Source organism: Hipposideros armiger, unplaced genomic scaffold, assembly GCF_001890085.2.
Source record: "Hipposideros armiger isolate ML-2016 unplaced genomic scaffold, ASM189008v1 scaffold_46, whole genome shotgun sequence".
NCBI classification, from domain to species: domain Eukaryota; kingdom Metazoa; phylum Chordata; class Mammalia; order Chiroptera; family Hipposideridae; genus Hipposideros; species Hipposideros armiger.
In genome coordinates, this window is record NW_017731396.1 from 2,400,725 (window position 1) to 2,414,889 (window position 14,165).

A 14,165-nucleotide genomic window follows, 5' to 3' on the forward strand; every position below is an offset into this window, starting at 1 on the left:
CCTCTGGGAAGAAAAGGGCCAGAGATGTCTGCCCTCCCAGGTACAGACCCCTGGCATCATAGGAGAAGCGTTAGGCTTAGGTTAGGGGATCTGGGTGCATGGGCTCTCTGAGCCTCAGCATTGTCACCTGTAAAATGGTGACATAATGCCTTGCCTTGATTCCTCCTGGAGTTGTTGTAGGAGCAAAGGCAAGAGGTCTTAACTTGGGTCTGTCATCTTCTCCCAGACTCCCAGGGGACCCATGGCGGGGGGGAAGAGGAGGGCGGGAGGGGGTGGGGTTCGGGTCTGAGGGTCTGCAAAGGCCCTGAGCCGTAGACTTGTGTCAGACAGAACATTAGGACTGGGTTCCTTCTGCCTTGGCTTCAGCTGAGAACGGGCTAGGTGAGGCCAAGACCCGGGGCACAGGTTGCCCAGTTCAAGTGCGGTGCTAGATGGCCCATGTGGGCTTTGCAAAGGAGGGGCAAGTATGGGGAAGTTGGCCTGTGACCCTTGGAGTTATGGGGTCACCCACAGGCTGGCCCCAGGCCAATCCCTTGAGAAGCCTAAAGTAGAAGACCATGGCAGGCCAGCTGCTATGACACTGGGGTGAGGGCTTCACTGGGGCAAAGAAGGGGGAGAGACTCACAGGCCAGATGCGGGCTTCCTAAGGTCGTGGCCTCAGGTTGTCTCAAAGGGACTTTACTCAAGAGAAACACCTAGAGGAGTGATGGGACCCCAAAATAAAGCGTCTGGGTGAGTGGCCAAAACCCAGAGGCTGGAGGTCCATTAAGTGGCCAGAGGACACAGTGTCCAGGATAAGGAACAACAATGTGGCTGTGAGTCCCTAAAAGAATGTGAGCCTCCGAGGCCTGCCAAGGGCAGAGAGAGATACAGCCAGACAAGACTCACCCGGCCAATCAGGCAAGGCCCTTCCAGCCGGCAGCCCCCTCCCTTCCTAACGCCCTCCCTCCATTCCCCCTGGAGGGTCAGAAACCACAGCTAGAAGCCTAGACCCAGGGGCTGGGGGAGGAGACGAGTTCAAGGTGAGGGGCACAGCCCGGGAAGCCAGGCCAATCTCAGATCCCGGAGTCCACATCAGCTCTCTCTTGAGTATTGGGCAACCGCGCACCAGCTGACTTCCTTCCCAGCCCAAGACCCTGCATGTACCCCAAGGTGGGGGCCCGCAGTCCCTTCTCCTATTTATAAATAGACAGTGAGAGAGAGGAAGATAAAGCGAGCCAGGCCCGGAGGAGGAAGAGCTAGCTGGCTGCCATCAACACGTGTCATCTGAAAGCACTATGGTGCCCTCTGCTTTTCCCGCCACCATTAGTGCAGCATCTTTGGGGTCTTCGAGGCTTTTCCACTTTCTGGAGACGCCCCTTAGATGCCAGGACCTTTGAGATGGAGTCACGTTTCCAGCCTCCCCGGGAGCACCCTGGCTGGGCAGGAATCCACTGAGTGCCCGCTAAGGGCAGAAAGGGGGCGAGGCCGGAAGGAGGCCACAGGGAGAAGCTTCAGGCTTCGGAGAGTAGTGCTTCTCTCAAATTTAGCCTTTTCCCAGAGCTGGAAAGAGTGACAGAGACTGTCCAGACCCAGGAGAAGTGCCCACTCTGTGCCCACTGCTGGGCACGCTCACATGCAGTCTCTTGTTCTATCCCTGCAAACCCAGTGAGGTCAGTATTACTGCATTTTAGACACAGACCCAATTCCAGAGATTCGACGCTGTGTCCAATGCCATGTTGCCAGCCAGCCCTAGACAGAAGCCAGTCACAGGTACACCTGCCTCTGCATCCTTGGACAATTCTATGCCCTGTGATCACTTTACAGACGAGGGGCCCAGCGATGGACAAGTGACTCCTCCGCGAACACACAGTGGGCAAGGTACAGGCAGGTTCAGTGACTCTTCCACGCTAAAGGGTCTCCAGGGTCCCAGGGATAGACACCGCAGCTGTGAGGAAGGGCAGAGGTGTCTGCCTAGGGACCCGGGGACCCCCACACAGGTGGAAACTGTCTTTAAGCAATACGGAAACCGCCACATTTGCATAGCAGGTCCCGGGGGCCCCAGGGTGTGGTGAGAAGCAGCAGTGCCGTTGGGCCTCCATCTTAGGGGGTTTGCGGGAGCCCCATGGACAGTGGGGTGCAGCCACATCAGTCCAGGACAACACAGTGACGACCAGGTGGTGGAGGCTCGTCTGCCGTCACGGGGAGAGGATCAGCCTCTGCGTCAGGAAGGACCAACCACATCACAGGTGGTGGCCCAGGGGTGACACATCCCACTCCGGTCCTGCTCCCTGTGATGTTGCTTTAGAAGTGAGCTGGGGGCAGACAGGAAGCCCAAGCTGGTATCCGGTTCTCAGTGCAAGGCTTTGTGTAAAGTGCCGGGACACAAAGATGCCAGGGCGTAGTGCCTGGCCCCAAGGAATCCTCAGTCTAGTTGCAGAGAACACCCCAACCCTTTCATTCTGCCCCCACCACGACCTGTCGATATCGCCTCCTCAGTCTCCTCCTGGCTCTCGCACCCCACAACGCTCAGCATCTCTTGCCAGCTGAGCCTTCTCACTCTTGGTCCCAGTCTTTCCCGATGGACCTGAAACAACCTTCCTACATCCAAGTCTGGCTCTGCTTAAAAGTTTCCATTGGCACCACTGCCTCCTGGCCCAAGTTCACTGTCCCCAGCGCCCAGCCCTGACAGCGTCTCCCACCCCGTCTTCACCTCCCCCTGCACCATCACCCCTCACAGCCTCACAGAGCAGCACCTGGCTCCTTCACCCTCCTCTAAGCCTTTACTTCAGCTCATTCCTCTACCCTCGCCCCCCCCTTTTCAGGGTTAACTCTTCAGCTTCTTTCAAAAGTCCTCTCCAACGCCATCTCAAGGAAACCTTCTCCAAACCACCAAATGGGGTCAGAGGTCCCTTCTGGGAGCTCCACAACAGCCTGGGTACATCTCTACACAGCCCAGACCATATTTTTTTTGGTTAATTATTTGTTTTCCTGTGTCTCCCCCTTAGGGCAGGGGCCATGCGCTCCTCTGCACGCGTGCTAGTGTGAGCGCTAAGCCAGCCACCCAGGTTTTAATCCCAGCTGTGCCATTCAACCAGCCTCAGTTTTGTTATCTATAAAACGGGGAGAAAACAGTGCCCACCTCATAGGGCTGTTATGATTCACTGAGTCAACTTGTGTGAAGTGCTCGGCGCTGTGCTGGCTGGTCATAAGAGCAGAACGTTACTCGTAGGGTTTTTATTACTCATCGCTCTACACCCAGCCCAGTGCACGGCCCACAGCAGATGCCCAATAGATGCTGAATTGTTGAACAGAAGCAAAAGTTCTAATTTCCATTGGTTGAAATGAGTTGGGGCTAGCATGAGAACTGGGCAGGAAACGGGTTTAGGAAGAAAGGGGGGAGGCATCCCCGGGGGGGGGGCGGGAGGAGACTGGATGGCAGCTTTCAGTAAGAGCCCCCCACAGCCACCGTGACCACCATTACATCTGGGTGGCAGTTGAAGCACAGAGCTTTGGAGCCCGACTGCCTGGGGTGGCATCTCGGTTCTGTGTCTAGTGAGCGGAGACCTTGAACACGGAGATCATAACGTCTGTGCCTCAACTGCTTCTCCCATAAAACGGGGGTGTGATGGTACCCCGCCCTGGGGGGTTGTGAGGAGTAAAGGCACCCGGTGGGCGCAGTGCATTAGACCCTTGCCTGGCACCCATGAAGCACCCCCTGAATACCAGTTGTAGCTCTCGGTTCGCTGCACTCTCCCAGCGTCTCCCAGCCCCAGTGGGAAGTAACAGCAAGGAATGTTTTCATTCCACCTTACCCTTGAGGAAAACCAAAGCTCAGAGAGGAGCTCAGGGGTCCCAAAGTGCTCCGACAGCAGAGTCAGACAGGTCCCCTGCCAGTGGAGGCACATCACATCTCACACCCGAGGTGAGTATGCTAGCCCTGCACAGTCTCACGCTCACCCAGCAGTGGCCAGGGTGACCGAGGCCAGGCTCATCGGGGAGCTGACCACAAGAATTCCAGGAACACGTGAGGCTGACAGTGACCAGAATAAGGTCACCTGGCTCAGGCTGGGGCAGGGCTGAGGCCAGAAGGGCCTATGCTGCAGGGCTGGGTGGAGGGGCACAGCTGCCCCTCTCCTGAGTACCTCTTTCCCCACCCTCGGTCTTCTGTCCAGTCCAAAGGCCTCCTTCTCCTCCCTGAAGCCTTCGCTCTTTCCTTCCTGTTCTGCTGCTACTTCCTCTGCCCACAGCTCTTGCCCAAATTATTGCAATAGTCTGTCCTTCCCACGGAGGCTAGAGTGATCTCCCTAACATACTCTCTGTTCTCGTCACTCCCTTGTTCAAAAACTATCTATCAGTGGCTCCCCATTATCTCAGCTCCTGATAGGAGGTGAGTGTGGTAGCCGAAAGCATGGACTCTAAAGACACTTGACGTTGAATCCAGACTCCCCCTCTTATGGGTGAGGAGCATCAGAGGAGTTATTATTATTTTTTTAATAAATGAGGTTAACGAACTTCAGTCTTTTCACCTGTAGAATGGAACTGATGACAGTGCATACCTTGTGGGGCTGTTATGAGGATTAAATGAGATAACACAGGTACAGTGTTTAGCAAGCACTCCAAAAATTAGAGTCGGTACAATTTTTTAATATAATCAGTATTACTCATTTCTACTTCCATAAACTGGCCCCAAACAGCTTATCGCCTCATGTACCATCCATGCCCCTAACAAGTCTTTTGCTCCAACTACGATGGTCTAGCCATTATCCCCGGCTATTCCTGCCTCCGTGCCTTCTTCCTGGTACGTACTCATCCCAACCCTTCCCACCCCCAAGGCTCAGCTTTTAGAAAGATCCCTGTGTGGTCATTGTGAAAGAGGGCCTGGAGAGCAGCAGAGTCAGAAAAGGAAGAGGGCAGTGACCCAAGAGGCCAGGCCAGGAAGAGAGTGAAGCCATGGGGTGTGGGGGTTGGGGAGGAAAAAAGTAGATCATTCCATGAGCTGGGGGAGGAGGGACTCAAGACTGCAGGGAGGACCGGTCTTAGCGGGATTTGGGGCTCGTGACTCCAGAGGAGCAAGAGATTGGAGCAGCAGGTGACAGGCTCACCAGGGACAAGTTGAACCTGGAGCCCCTGTGAGTGGCAGACAGAAGCTGGGCTGTGGGTCAGCAGAAAGAAGTACGGGCAGGGGTGCCCAGGATGCTGGCAGGAGTCCCGCTAACTAAGGCAACGTGCTGGGATCCCTTCCCTAGAGACTCACTGTCCAGTCCAGACCTGGGCCTTCTGAGCAAGGGCCACGTGGAGGCCACAGCTGCATTCCGCCGCCTGCCCAAAGCCCCCAGCTCCCCTCGTCACCTCGCCCAGTATAACATTAGAGGCCAAACGACTCTAAAGCGCAGGTGAGTGAGGTCCTTGCAGACCTCAGATTGCAGCTGGCACAGCTGAGGTTCAGAGAGGAGAAAGAAAGTAGCCAAGCCCTCCCGAGCGAGAGGCCAAGCCAGGACTGGGGGTCTGACCCCCGATCCCCAGCCCTGGGCTCGGGTCACTTCGCAGCCTCTGGCATCTCTCCTGAAAGGCATTTGAGAAAGCCTCCCACGGACAGGCAGGAAGACGTCCTGCCCGCCTGCCCCCAAACTCCTTCCCGCTCTGCTGTCACCCTCAGGCCCACTCAATTCCCTGAACCCGTGGCCACATCAGCCATACCCACTGCAGGCCAAGCTCAGATTGAAACACATGGGTGGGCCACTGTCTAGATGGTAGAGCAAAACACACAAAACCCCCTGGGGATTCCTGCCCTGCCTCTGGTCAGAGCTGCTGGGTCAACCCGGACCCCAGCTCCAAAGCCAGGGACAGAGCGAGGGTTCACTGGCGCCTCGAGAGCCCAGCGCTCCTGGAAGGGACTCGCCCCGTGGCCCTCGAAGTCATTCCACACTGCCAGCTTTCTCACGCGTGCCTACTTGTGTCTGCTACCAAAGGCCAGGGGGCAGCTGGCCCACCTGGGGCCTGGGAAGTCAGCTGGGTGGGAAGGCGCTGCTAACGGGCCTTCTTGTTCTCGGAAGGATCAAGTCCAGTGATTATAAACCTGCACAGGTGACACCGGAGATGGCTCCTCCACCTCTGCGAAGGTGACATGGGAGCTCAGAATGGTAGGGCTGTGTTTCACAGTCAACAGGAAAATGGGGCAGACACAAGACCGGAGCTGGACTCTGGGGCCTCCTGAACAGCTGCCCCGTCCCCAGCACGGCTCACACTCGGGGCAGAAGGAAATCTACTCTTCCAGACCCCATTCGGTAAACAGACACTTCCTCCTCCAGGCGTGCACCCAAACCACAGTGATGTCACCACCGCCTGTGACCTCACAACGTGCCGTGGTGGAAAATGACAGTGGGCCCCAGAGGGGTGGACCCTGGGCTTCAGAGTCCCAGCCCCGCGGTCAACAGCTGGGCAGAAGGGGGATAAAAACTCCCAAAGCCCTGGGCTGTGAAGGAGGCCTATGGGGCTCAGAGCGGGGTGCCCACCACCAGTGACAGAGGGCTTCTTCGAGGAAACTGCCCCCCCAAGTCCCCCCTCACGGCTTCCTTGAATCCATGGGTTCCAGACAACAAGTCCAGCAGTGGAGGCCCACAGCATGGAGTTTCCCTGAGTTCCGGCCCCAAAGGGTCTGGCTCCTAAACTTTAAAAGGTGCTAAGTAGGTCCTAAGGGGCAAATGTACCCCTCACTCACCCTCAAATGACATATAGCGCCTGTCACTCACTGAAAGGAGTGGGGAGGGACAGAGTAATGACTTCTGACCCCACAGGCTGTGCCATTTGCCTAGGTCCTAAGGCCAGGCAGGTGGGCAGCTGGTTTAAGAGGCCCAGCAGGGGGGCATCTGGGCAGGAAGCCTCACTAGGCAGGAAGAAAACTGTCCTCAGGGCCCTGGGGCTCAGGGCAGAGCATCTCCGCCCACAACTGCCCTGGGACCCAGAGTCAGGTCAGGCCCTGCAAAGCCATGATTGCTGAAATAGCCGCCAGCAGGCTACACAGCCTAGAAAGTCCTTTTAATCCTGACAACCAGCCAGGGTTCACTCCCTGGCTGGTAAAACAGGATCATTCCCATTTTACAGACGGGAACACAGAGGCTCCCAGAGACGGAAAGAGCTGCCAAGGTCATCCTGTAAATAGCAAAATAAAGATTTGTGCTGAGGTCTGTCTAAATCGGAGGCCTGGCCCTTCTCCTAAGTCATCAATACTGCTTCTCTGTGGCTGGCAGGGTGTCTGGAACTGGGAGCCACAGCGTCTCCACTTTGTTCCTGTTTCTCCAGTGGCACCCCTAAGCCCTAGCTTCCCTCCCTGCCTGCTTCCGGGCATGTCACATGCCCACTGGGACCCTTAGTCACTGCCAGTGGGTGGCCCCGTCACGAGCCAGAGTTGGGACGTGAGGGGGTGAGCGCTTTGGGGAGAGCACTCCTGGCCTCAGCAGATCCAATACAGCAAAGAGACAAGCCAGTAGACACAGCCCAGAGAGAGGGAGACACACAGGAACCCTGCCCTGTCACCACTGGCTTTTCAAACTCTTCTGTCTCATCCATAAAATAGGGTCACTCTAAAGGTAAGATGAGTACTTTTGGACACTTACTCAATATTTTTTGCACACCTTCTATATGACAGGCACTGTTCTAGGCCAGTGCTTCTCAATCAGGGGTAATTTCCCCCCAGGGGACATTTAGCAACAGCTGGAGACATTTTTAATTGTCACAACATGCTACTGGCATCTAGTGGGTAGAGGCCAGGAATGCTGCTTAAATATCCTATGATGTGCAGGGCAGACCCCATAACAGCTACATAGCCCACATATTCAAGAGCGCTGAGAATGACAAACCCCATGCTAGGCCATGAGTCTATAGCAGTGAACAAGTCCCTGCCCTCAGCGTGCGTGCATGCTACTGAGAAGACACAATAAAAGTGAAAGATACGTAATAGGTCATGAGTGTTACATAGGAAAACAGCAGGTCAGGGAGCGAGAGTGCCTGGTGGGAGCTTTTCTAGGCACGATGGTCAAAGAAGGCCTCTCTGAGAAGAGTTCATGTGAGCAGAAAGAAGTAAGGGAATGAGACAAGGGGCTATCAGCAGGGAGAACATGCAAGGCACAGAGGGGAAGCAAGTGCAAAGGCCCTGAGGCAGGTGTGGGGAGGGGGCATGTCTGAGGAACAGTAAAGCAGCCAGCATGGCATAAAGCTGAGAACTAAGTTGATGTGTAGAGCTGAATGTAACACACACACACACACACACACACACACACACACACACACACACACATACACAATGGCTGGCATCTAACGCTTCCCCCCAGTTCCCCTCCCCCCACTCCCAATCTTCCTGGCTGTTCCTCCAGGAAGCATTGAATGGTTAGGGCCATAAAACGTCTCCCAGCCCTGGGGGGGCACAGCACTCCAGGAGCCACTGGGCTAGGCCCCAGGATGGCAGTGAGGGCCATTCTCTGCTACAAGAATGCCAGGCAAGTTCTCAGCCTTATCCTCCCCAAAGCCTTTCATACCCACTCGGCTCTAAGAGGAAGGCAAGGTAGGAAGTGCGTCTCACATCCATAGGTGGGAAAACAGAGGCTCAGTAACTTAGCCTTGGTGACAAGGGCAGTTAGAGGCAGAGCCCAAGTCTGTGACCATTGACAGCGTGGCTCCTACAAGGCTGGAGCTAGGTCATGGTCATCTCGGGGTCCCTAGAGCCCAGTACTGGGCAGGGCTTAGAGGTGGTGTCCATAATGTTAGGGGAATGAGTGGATGATGGCACTACATCAAGGTACCTGGCCAGCTGGCCACCGCCCTCTGAAGGCGTGCCCAACCAGTGGACCACATCCTCAGCACACAGGTTCCCCTCTGGGCTATCAGGCAGGGGGCAAAGGGACATCCCTGGACAGCAGATACCCTGGGTCATCCATCTCCACTCCAATGGCCAGTGTCCCCAGGCCAGCCTGGGAGCCCCCAAGCTCTCCTCCAACTTGAGCTAGCCCCAGGCCCTTGGGTATTGAGGAGGCAAACAGCAGCCCCTCCGTCTCAAGATTTCCAGGAGTACATAGGTCAAACCCAGCAGGTAGGGACCCCTCAGTCCCCTCCCCAGCAACAACAAAAGCCAGACTGCTGGTTCCCCCCACCCCCATCCTATCACAGGGCACCAAGCACTCACCTATCCTGCCAGCTTTACTGGCATTTACTTATCGAATGAATGAATGAATGAATGAATGAATGAATGACTAGATGAATGAATGATGCATTCCACACTAGCCAACAAATACAGCTTTCAAAGGAGACAAGAGCCCTGATGACACAATGACTCTGCAGTACCTTCAGCCAGCTTAGGTCACATGAGCTGATCAATCTAGTTACAGCTAACATTACTGAGCACCCACTGTGTGCCAGGGACCCAGCTAGGGGCCAGAGCAGGGATACCAGCACAGGGAGGGTATAGTGCAAAGAGCTTTGGAGTCAGGCAGATCTGCATTCACATCCCACCCACCCCACCCACAGCCCAGCTCTGTAATCCTGGCAAATATCATAACCTCTCAACCTCAGTTTCCGCATCTCTAAATGGGAACAGCACCATCTGCCTTTTAGGAGTTGCTGTAAGGAAGATTCCAGTGAGGTTTTGTAGTCAAGTCCTAGCACAGTGCCTGGCACTTAGTAGGTGTTCCAAAACAACTGGAGCTATTGCGCTGGTAATAATGTGAAGGACGAGGACCCACAGTCCCTGCCCTCAAGGAACTTTCTACTATTGGGATGGACAAGGCACAACTAGACTAAAAAGCAGAATGTAGTCTGTCCTCCAGAGGGACAAGGGGTCTGGAGGTTCAAAGGGGACAAGATCAAATGAAGAAAGGCTTTCCTGCAGGGGGTGGCATTTGCAAAAGGCCCTGAAGGATGGGAGCAAAGGGTGTATCATGGAGAAGGGACAGCATGGGGTATGCATGTTTCACAGGGCATAGGGTACAGATGCAGAGAGGTGGTAGCAGGAACCGGATACCTCACTCGCTCTGGCCTGGGACACCTGGGGGAGTTTCTGCCTCGGTCACTGGGAGCCACAGGAGGCTTCTCAGGCAGGGAGAGAGATGTTCCAACTTGAGGAGGGTCTCCTCAGTGATGCCACCAAAGAGGATCGGTGGGAGAGGGCGCAGGGACCAGGAGACACCCCCCCCCCGGGAGGCTGTGGAGATCGTCCCAGATGGAGGGAACCCGAGTGACTGACACAGGAGCTGGTCAAAAGGGGAGGGAAGTGAGAGACGCAAGGGAAACCCCTCCAACAACTCCAGGACTCGGGTCTGGTGTCCCCTAGGCCGCAGAGAAGCCCTGTGCCTCCTCCCCCAGGGGCTCCCAAGCCACCAAAGCAGGGTGACACCCCTCGAGGCACTTCACTCAGGCTGGGGACTACAGCCGTCAGCATCCAAGCTCAGTTCTCAGAGCTGGGACTCGCCCGACTGGAAGACCACCCAGGACCACCTCTGTTTCCAGGACAACCTGTGGGGCAGCCCCCCAGGACCCACCCTGACACCCTCTGTGGATGACTCAACTCTGGTCCAACAACCTCCAACTTCGGCTCTCCAGAACTGGACGCTAAAGATGTCTGTAGCCTTGGCCAGTGAGTCACCTCACAGGACCACGTGAGCCCATGCCACCTCCCACCTTCCTTCCGGGTCAAGATGTCCAGACGTGAGTGTGAGCACACCATGTGTTCATCTGAGTAGGATCAGAAAGAAGGGATGAATGCACACCCCCATCCTCAGGCACCGGGGGAATGGAAGAGCACTCCCCCATGCCCTGCCATGAAATAGGAGTTCTCTGAGCCTCAGTTTTTCCTCTCTGTAAAATGGGTCCCTCTATCTTACCAGACCGTGGTGACAGCCAAAAGAGGCAGAGGACAAGCCATACCTCTAGCTTGCTCTTATGGTGGGTACAGTCGGCACTGAAGAACAGCTCTGGGGGTTCTGCTCTCTCCATTTTCCTGGAGCCCCTTAGAGATCATGTCTGCCTTGATCGTCACCCAGAAGTCCTCTCTCACCTATGTCCCCAGAGCTCCTGCACAGGCCCTCAGGGGAGGTCAGCCCAGAGGAACGTGAGGACGCTGTCTCCTCCCCGCTTCCCTGGTGCCCACAGAGAACAGGCTCTAAAATGGCTGCTGGACACATCAGGTGACTCCTGGGGAAGGGGTCTGGGCAAACGGCACTGGGAGACAGCCCAGTGCGCCCTTATTAAGCGCTTACTGGATGACTGGCTCTGTGCTTTCAGGCAAGACACCGTTGTATTTCTAAGAAAGAGGAAAACCATGGCCCAGAGGAGGAGGAAGTCATCTGAAGCGGGTGCCCGGTGTTGGCGGTGGGGGCAGCGCCCCAGTACAGACCACCCCCTTCGCCCCACAGGAAGGAAAGCTTGGTCGTGGCAGTCGCAGGGGTAACGGGTTGGGGTCCAGAGTCTAGCTGGGATCTAGTTGGGATCCCCAAACGCCCTGGCCTGCACTGACCGAGGGACAGAGTTTAGGGGCCCCTGGCGCATATGTGCCCAACCAGAGTCCCCAGCAGATTTCCAGCGCCGAGCGCTTCTGATCCGGTGGGGAGGGGGGGCGTGGCTCTTCGGCGCCCTAGCCAGGACCCCTCAGGGTTGGGGGATGCGCGCCAGCCCCGGTGGGCGTGAGGGCGCTCCCCGTGGACAGCGCGAGGCACCCACCTGGGCGGGCACAGCGTGGCCCGCGGCCCAAAGCTGCAGTCCAACTGCCAGCGTGGTCCAGACGGCGGCGGACGCCATGGGGACTAGTGGTGGCGGCCGAGCGCGGGCGGGGTTCCGCCGGCCGGACCCCTCACTCTTCGCGCCTTTACTCGGGCTCCGCTGCGCTCCAGCGCCTCCGACTGAAAGCGAAAGCCGGCGCTCTTAAGGCGGAGGGAGGTAGGGCGGGGCTAGAGGACACGCCTCCTCCTGCCTCCTCCCACTCCCCACGCCCCCCAAAAACGGACTGCCTGGCACCCAGACCCGGACTCACCCCGACAGGGCCCAGCTTGGCCCCACTCTGCAAACCCGGCTCTGAGTCGGTACCTTCCAGCGTCAGCCACTCCCAGCCCTCAGCCTCCCTCTAAGGACCACGCCCCTAATATCCCCCTCCCAATGTGGGAGCAGGAGACCTGCATTGGGGACAGGCTCCCACCAGGTTTGTGGCTGCCCTGACTGAGCCTGTGCCCCTCCATCTGCCCTGCGACCCCTCCCACCCTTGCAGGCGCCCCATTCCTGTTGGGGTGTGACACTAATTTGGAAAATCATGCCACAACACTGACAGTAGTTCTGGGAGACCACTGCGGTTCTAGATCATTCACTCATTTAGACTCTAGAGCCAGACCACCTGGGTCTGAATCTCTGCATCAACCTCATAGAGTTATTATGAAGATTAAAAAATACATAATATCCATAATATAGTATGTATTGTGTATGTATGCATACTTACAAAGTAATTATTGGGTTGTCGGGAAAGTCATGACGTATTTTTCTATGTTTTTCGTTGTCAAAATGAGTCATGACTTTTCCGACAACCCAACATATATACATATATATATGTATATATGTGTGTGTGTATATATATATATATATATATATACCTTAATAAGCTCTGTATACCAGTACGTTTTAGCTGTTATTACTATTATTCATTTGTTCATCTAGCCTTAAATATTCTTCAAGCCTTTCTCAGTGAGCCAGACCCTGTCCTGCCTTCCTTCTTGAGTCTCCTGTCCAGGTGGCTGACAAGTAAACAGAGACTGGGACAGATGTTGTCTAGGAAGTCGTGGGGGCCCAGAGCGGGGCTGGCCCAGGCCAAGGGCCATGAGGGCTGGCTTCCCTAGAGTTTACATCATGACTGAGCACCCACTCTAGCTGCCATCCGCAACCCCTGCACTCTGACGCCAGGGCCAGCCCTGTGTGACCAGAACATATTCTCTCAGCCCTGGGAGTCCTTTGTCCTCAACACACAGGGCATTTCTGAGGCGTGGGGCGGGCAGGGTGGTAGGAGGCGATTCTGTTCCCTTGTTCCCTCACTGCAAGGTTGCCCCCAAGAGATACAGAGGCCCCTCCTCTGGACCACCAATCCCTGTGATGGAGATAGCAAGGATGGTGCTTCTAGGCGCTAAGTGAGAAACTGGGAAGTGACTCCGAGGGGATGGAAAATCCCACCTCCTGATCAGGAGGCTGGGAAATCACCTGGTTCCCACACCGTTGATGAGAGATTGGCCTCACTGAGGGTACAGGCAGCACAGCTCACAAACTGTAACTCCTCAGAGAGCGTCAGCCTCTGAAACTCTCATGAAGATTCCTTCTGACCCATACAAGTCTCACCTGGGAGCAGCTTTGAGGACTCCCTGATCCATAAGAGAGAGCCAAAGGCCAGGAGTGGGGTGTCGCCTGGTAGAAGCAGGGGTAAATGATTCGCCATGGATGTCTCCTACACACCTCAAATCCGGTGGGTCCCACTGACTCATCCCCTCCAATAGAAACCCAGCTCACACCCCATGCATCCTGTCTCACTCCAGCTTTGCCACCTCAGGCCCAACTCGCCCAAGGTTTCCGTCACAAGCCTTTATCGAGCACCGGCTATGTGCCAGCCCTGCGGTCCTGGGCACTCCGCAGTGCACACAGCAGACAAGGACCTCCCCTCAGTCTTGTGGTAACTGAACTCCTGAAATATCGTGCTCCAGAGTGGTCCCTTATGCCTCCGCCTGCTTGGCCCCAGTTAAAGGGAAGCACCCCACACACTTCCCCCAAGAGGCCAAAGTCGGCACTCAGCACAAGGGCGACTCCTTCCCCCAATTTCTCTTGGCTTCTCCAACCCTGACATCTTGTTTAGACTGCAGATGAGCAATGGCAAATTCTGGGTGAACCATTTGACACTGAATTTCTTAGCACGGCCTGCACAGGTGGCCCAGGACTCTCTCCTCAAGGTGGGGTTTGATCTTGGCACCCACCATATTATACCTGCCATTGAGGAATCTGGTAAAACTCAGCAACAGTGTGGGGGTCGCCTTAACATGCTGCCCCAGCCTGGATCGCGGGCCCGTCTCCTCCTGCCCCACAGCCCAGCCCTGGCTTTGGCCTCGGCCATTTCTCCCTTGCGATGCTCCCGTGGCCTCCCAGCTGGTCCTCTGGCCTTCAAGCTCGTCGCTCTCATC

The 14,165-nt window shown here is 55.9% G+C and overlaps 1 protein-coding gene across 1 annotated transcript in view; it reads right to left on the reverse strand.

Moving 5' to 3' along the window:
* TNFRSF1B (TNF receptor superfamily member 1B) overlaps positions 1-11,856 on the reverse strand; it is a 44,545-nt gene extending 32,689 nt beyond the window's left edge. The window contains exon 1 of the mRNA XM_019639702.1: positions 11,686-11,856. Coding sequence (XP_019495247.1) covers positions 11,686-11,763 — 78 coding nt within the window. The 5' untranslated portion in view covers positions 11,764-11,856. The remainder of the gene's footprint in view (positions 1-11,685) is intronic.
* Positions 11,857-14,165: the final 2,309 nt, after the last annotated feature.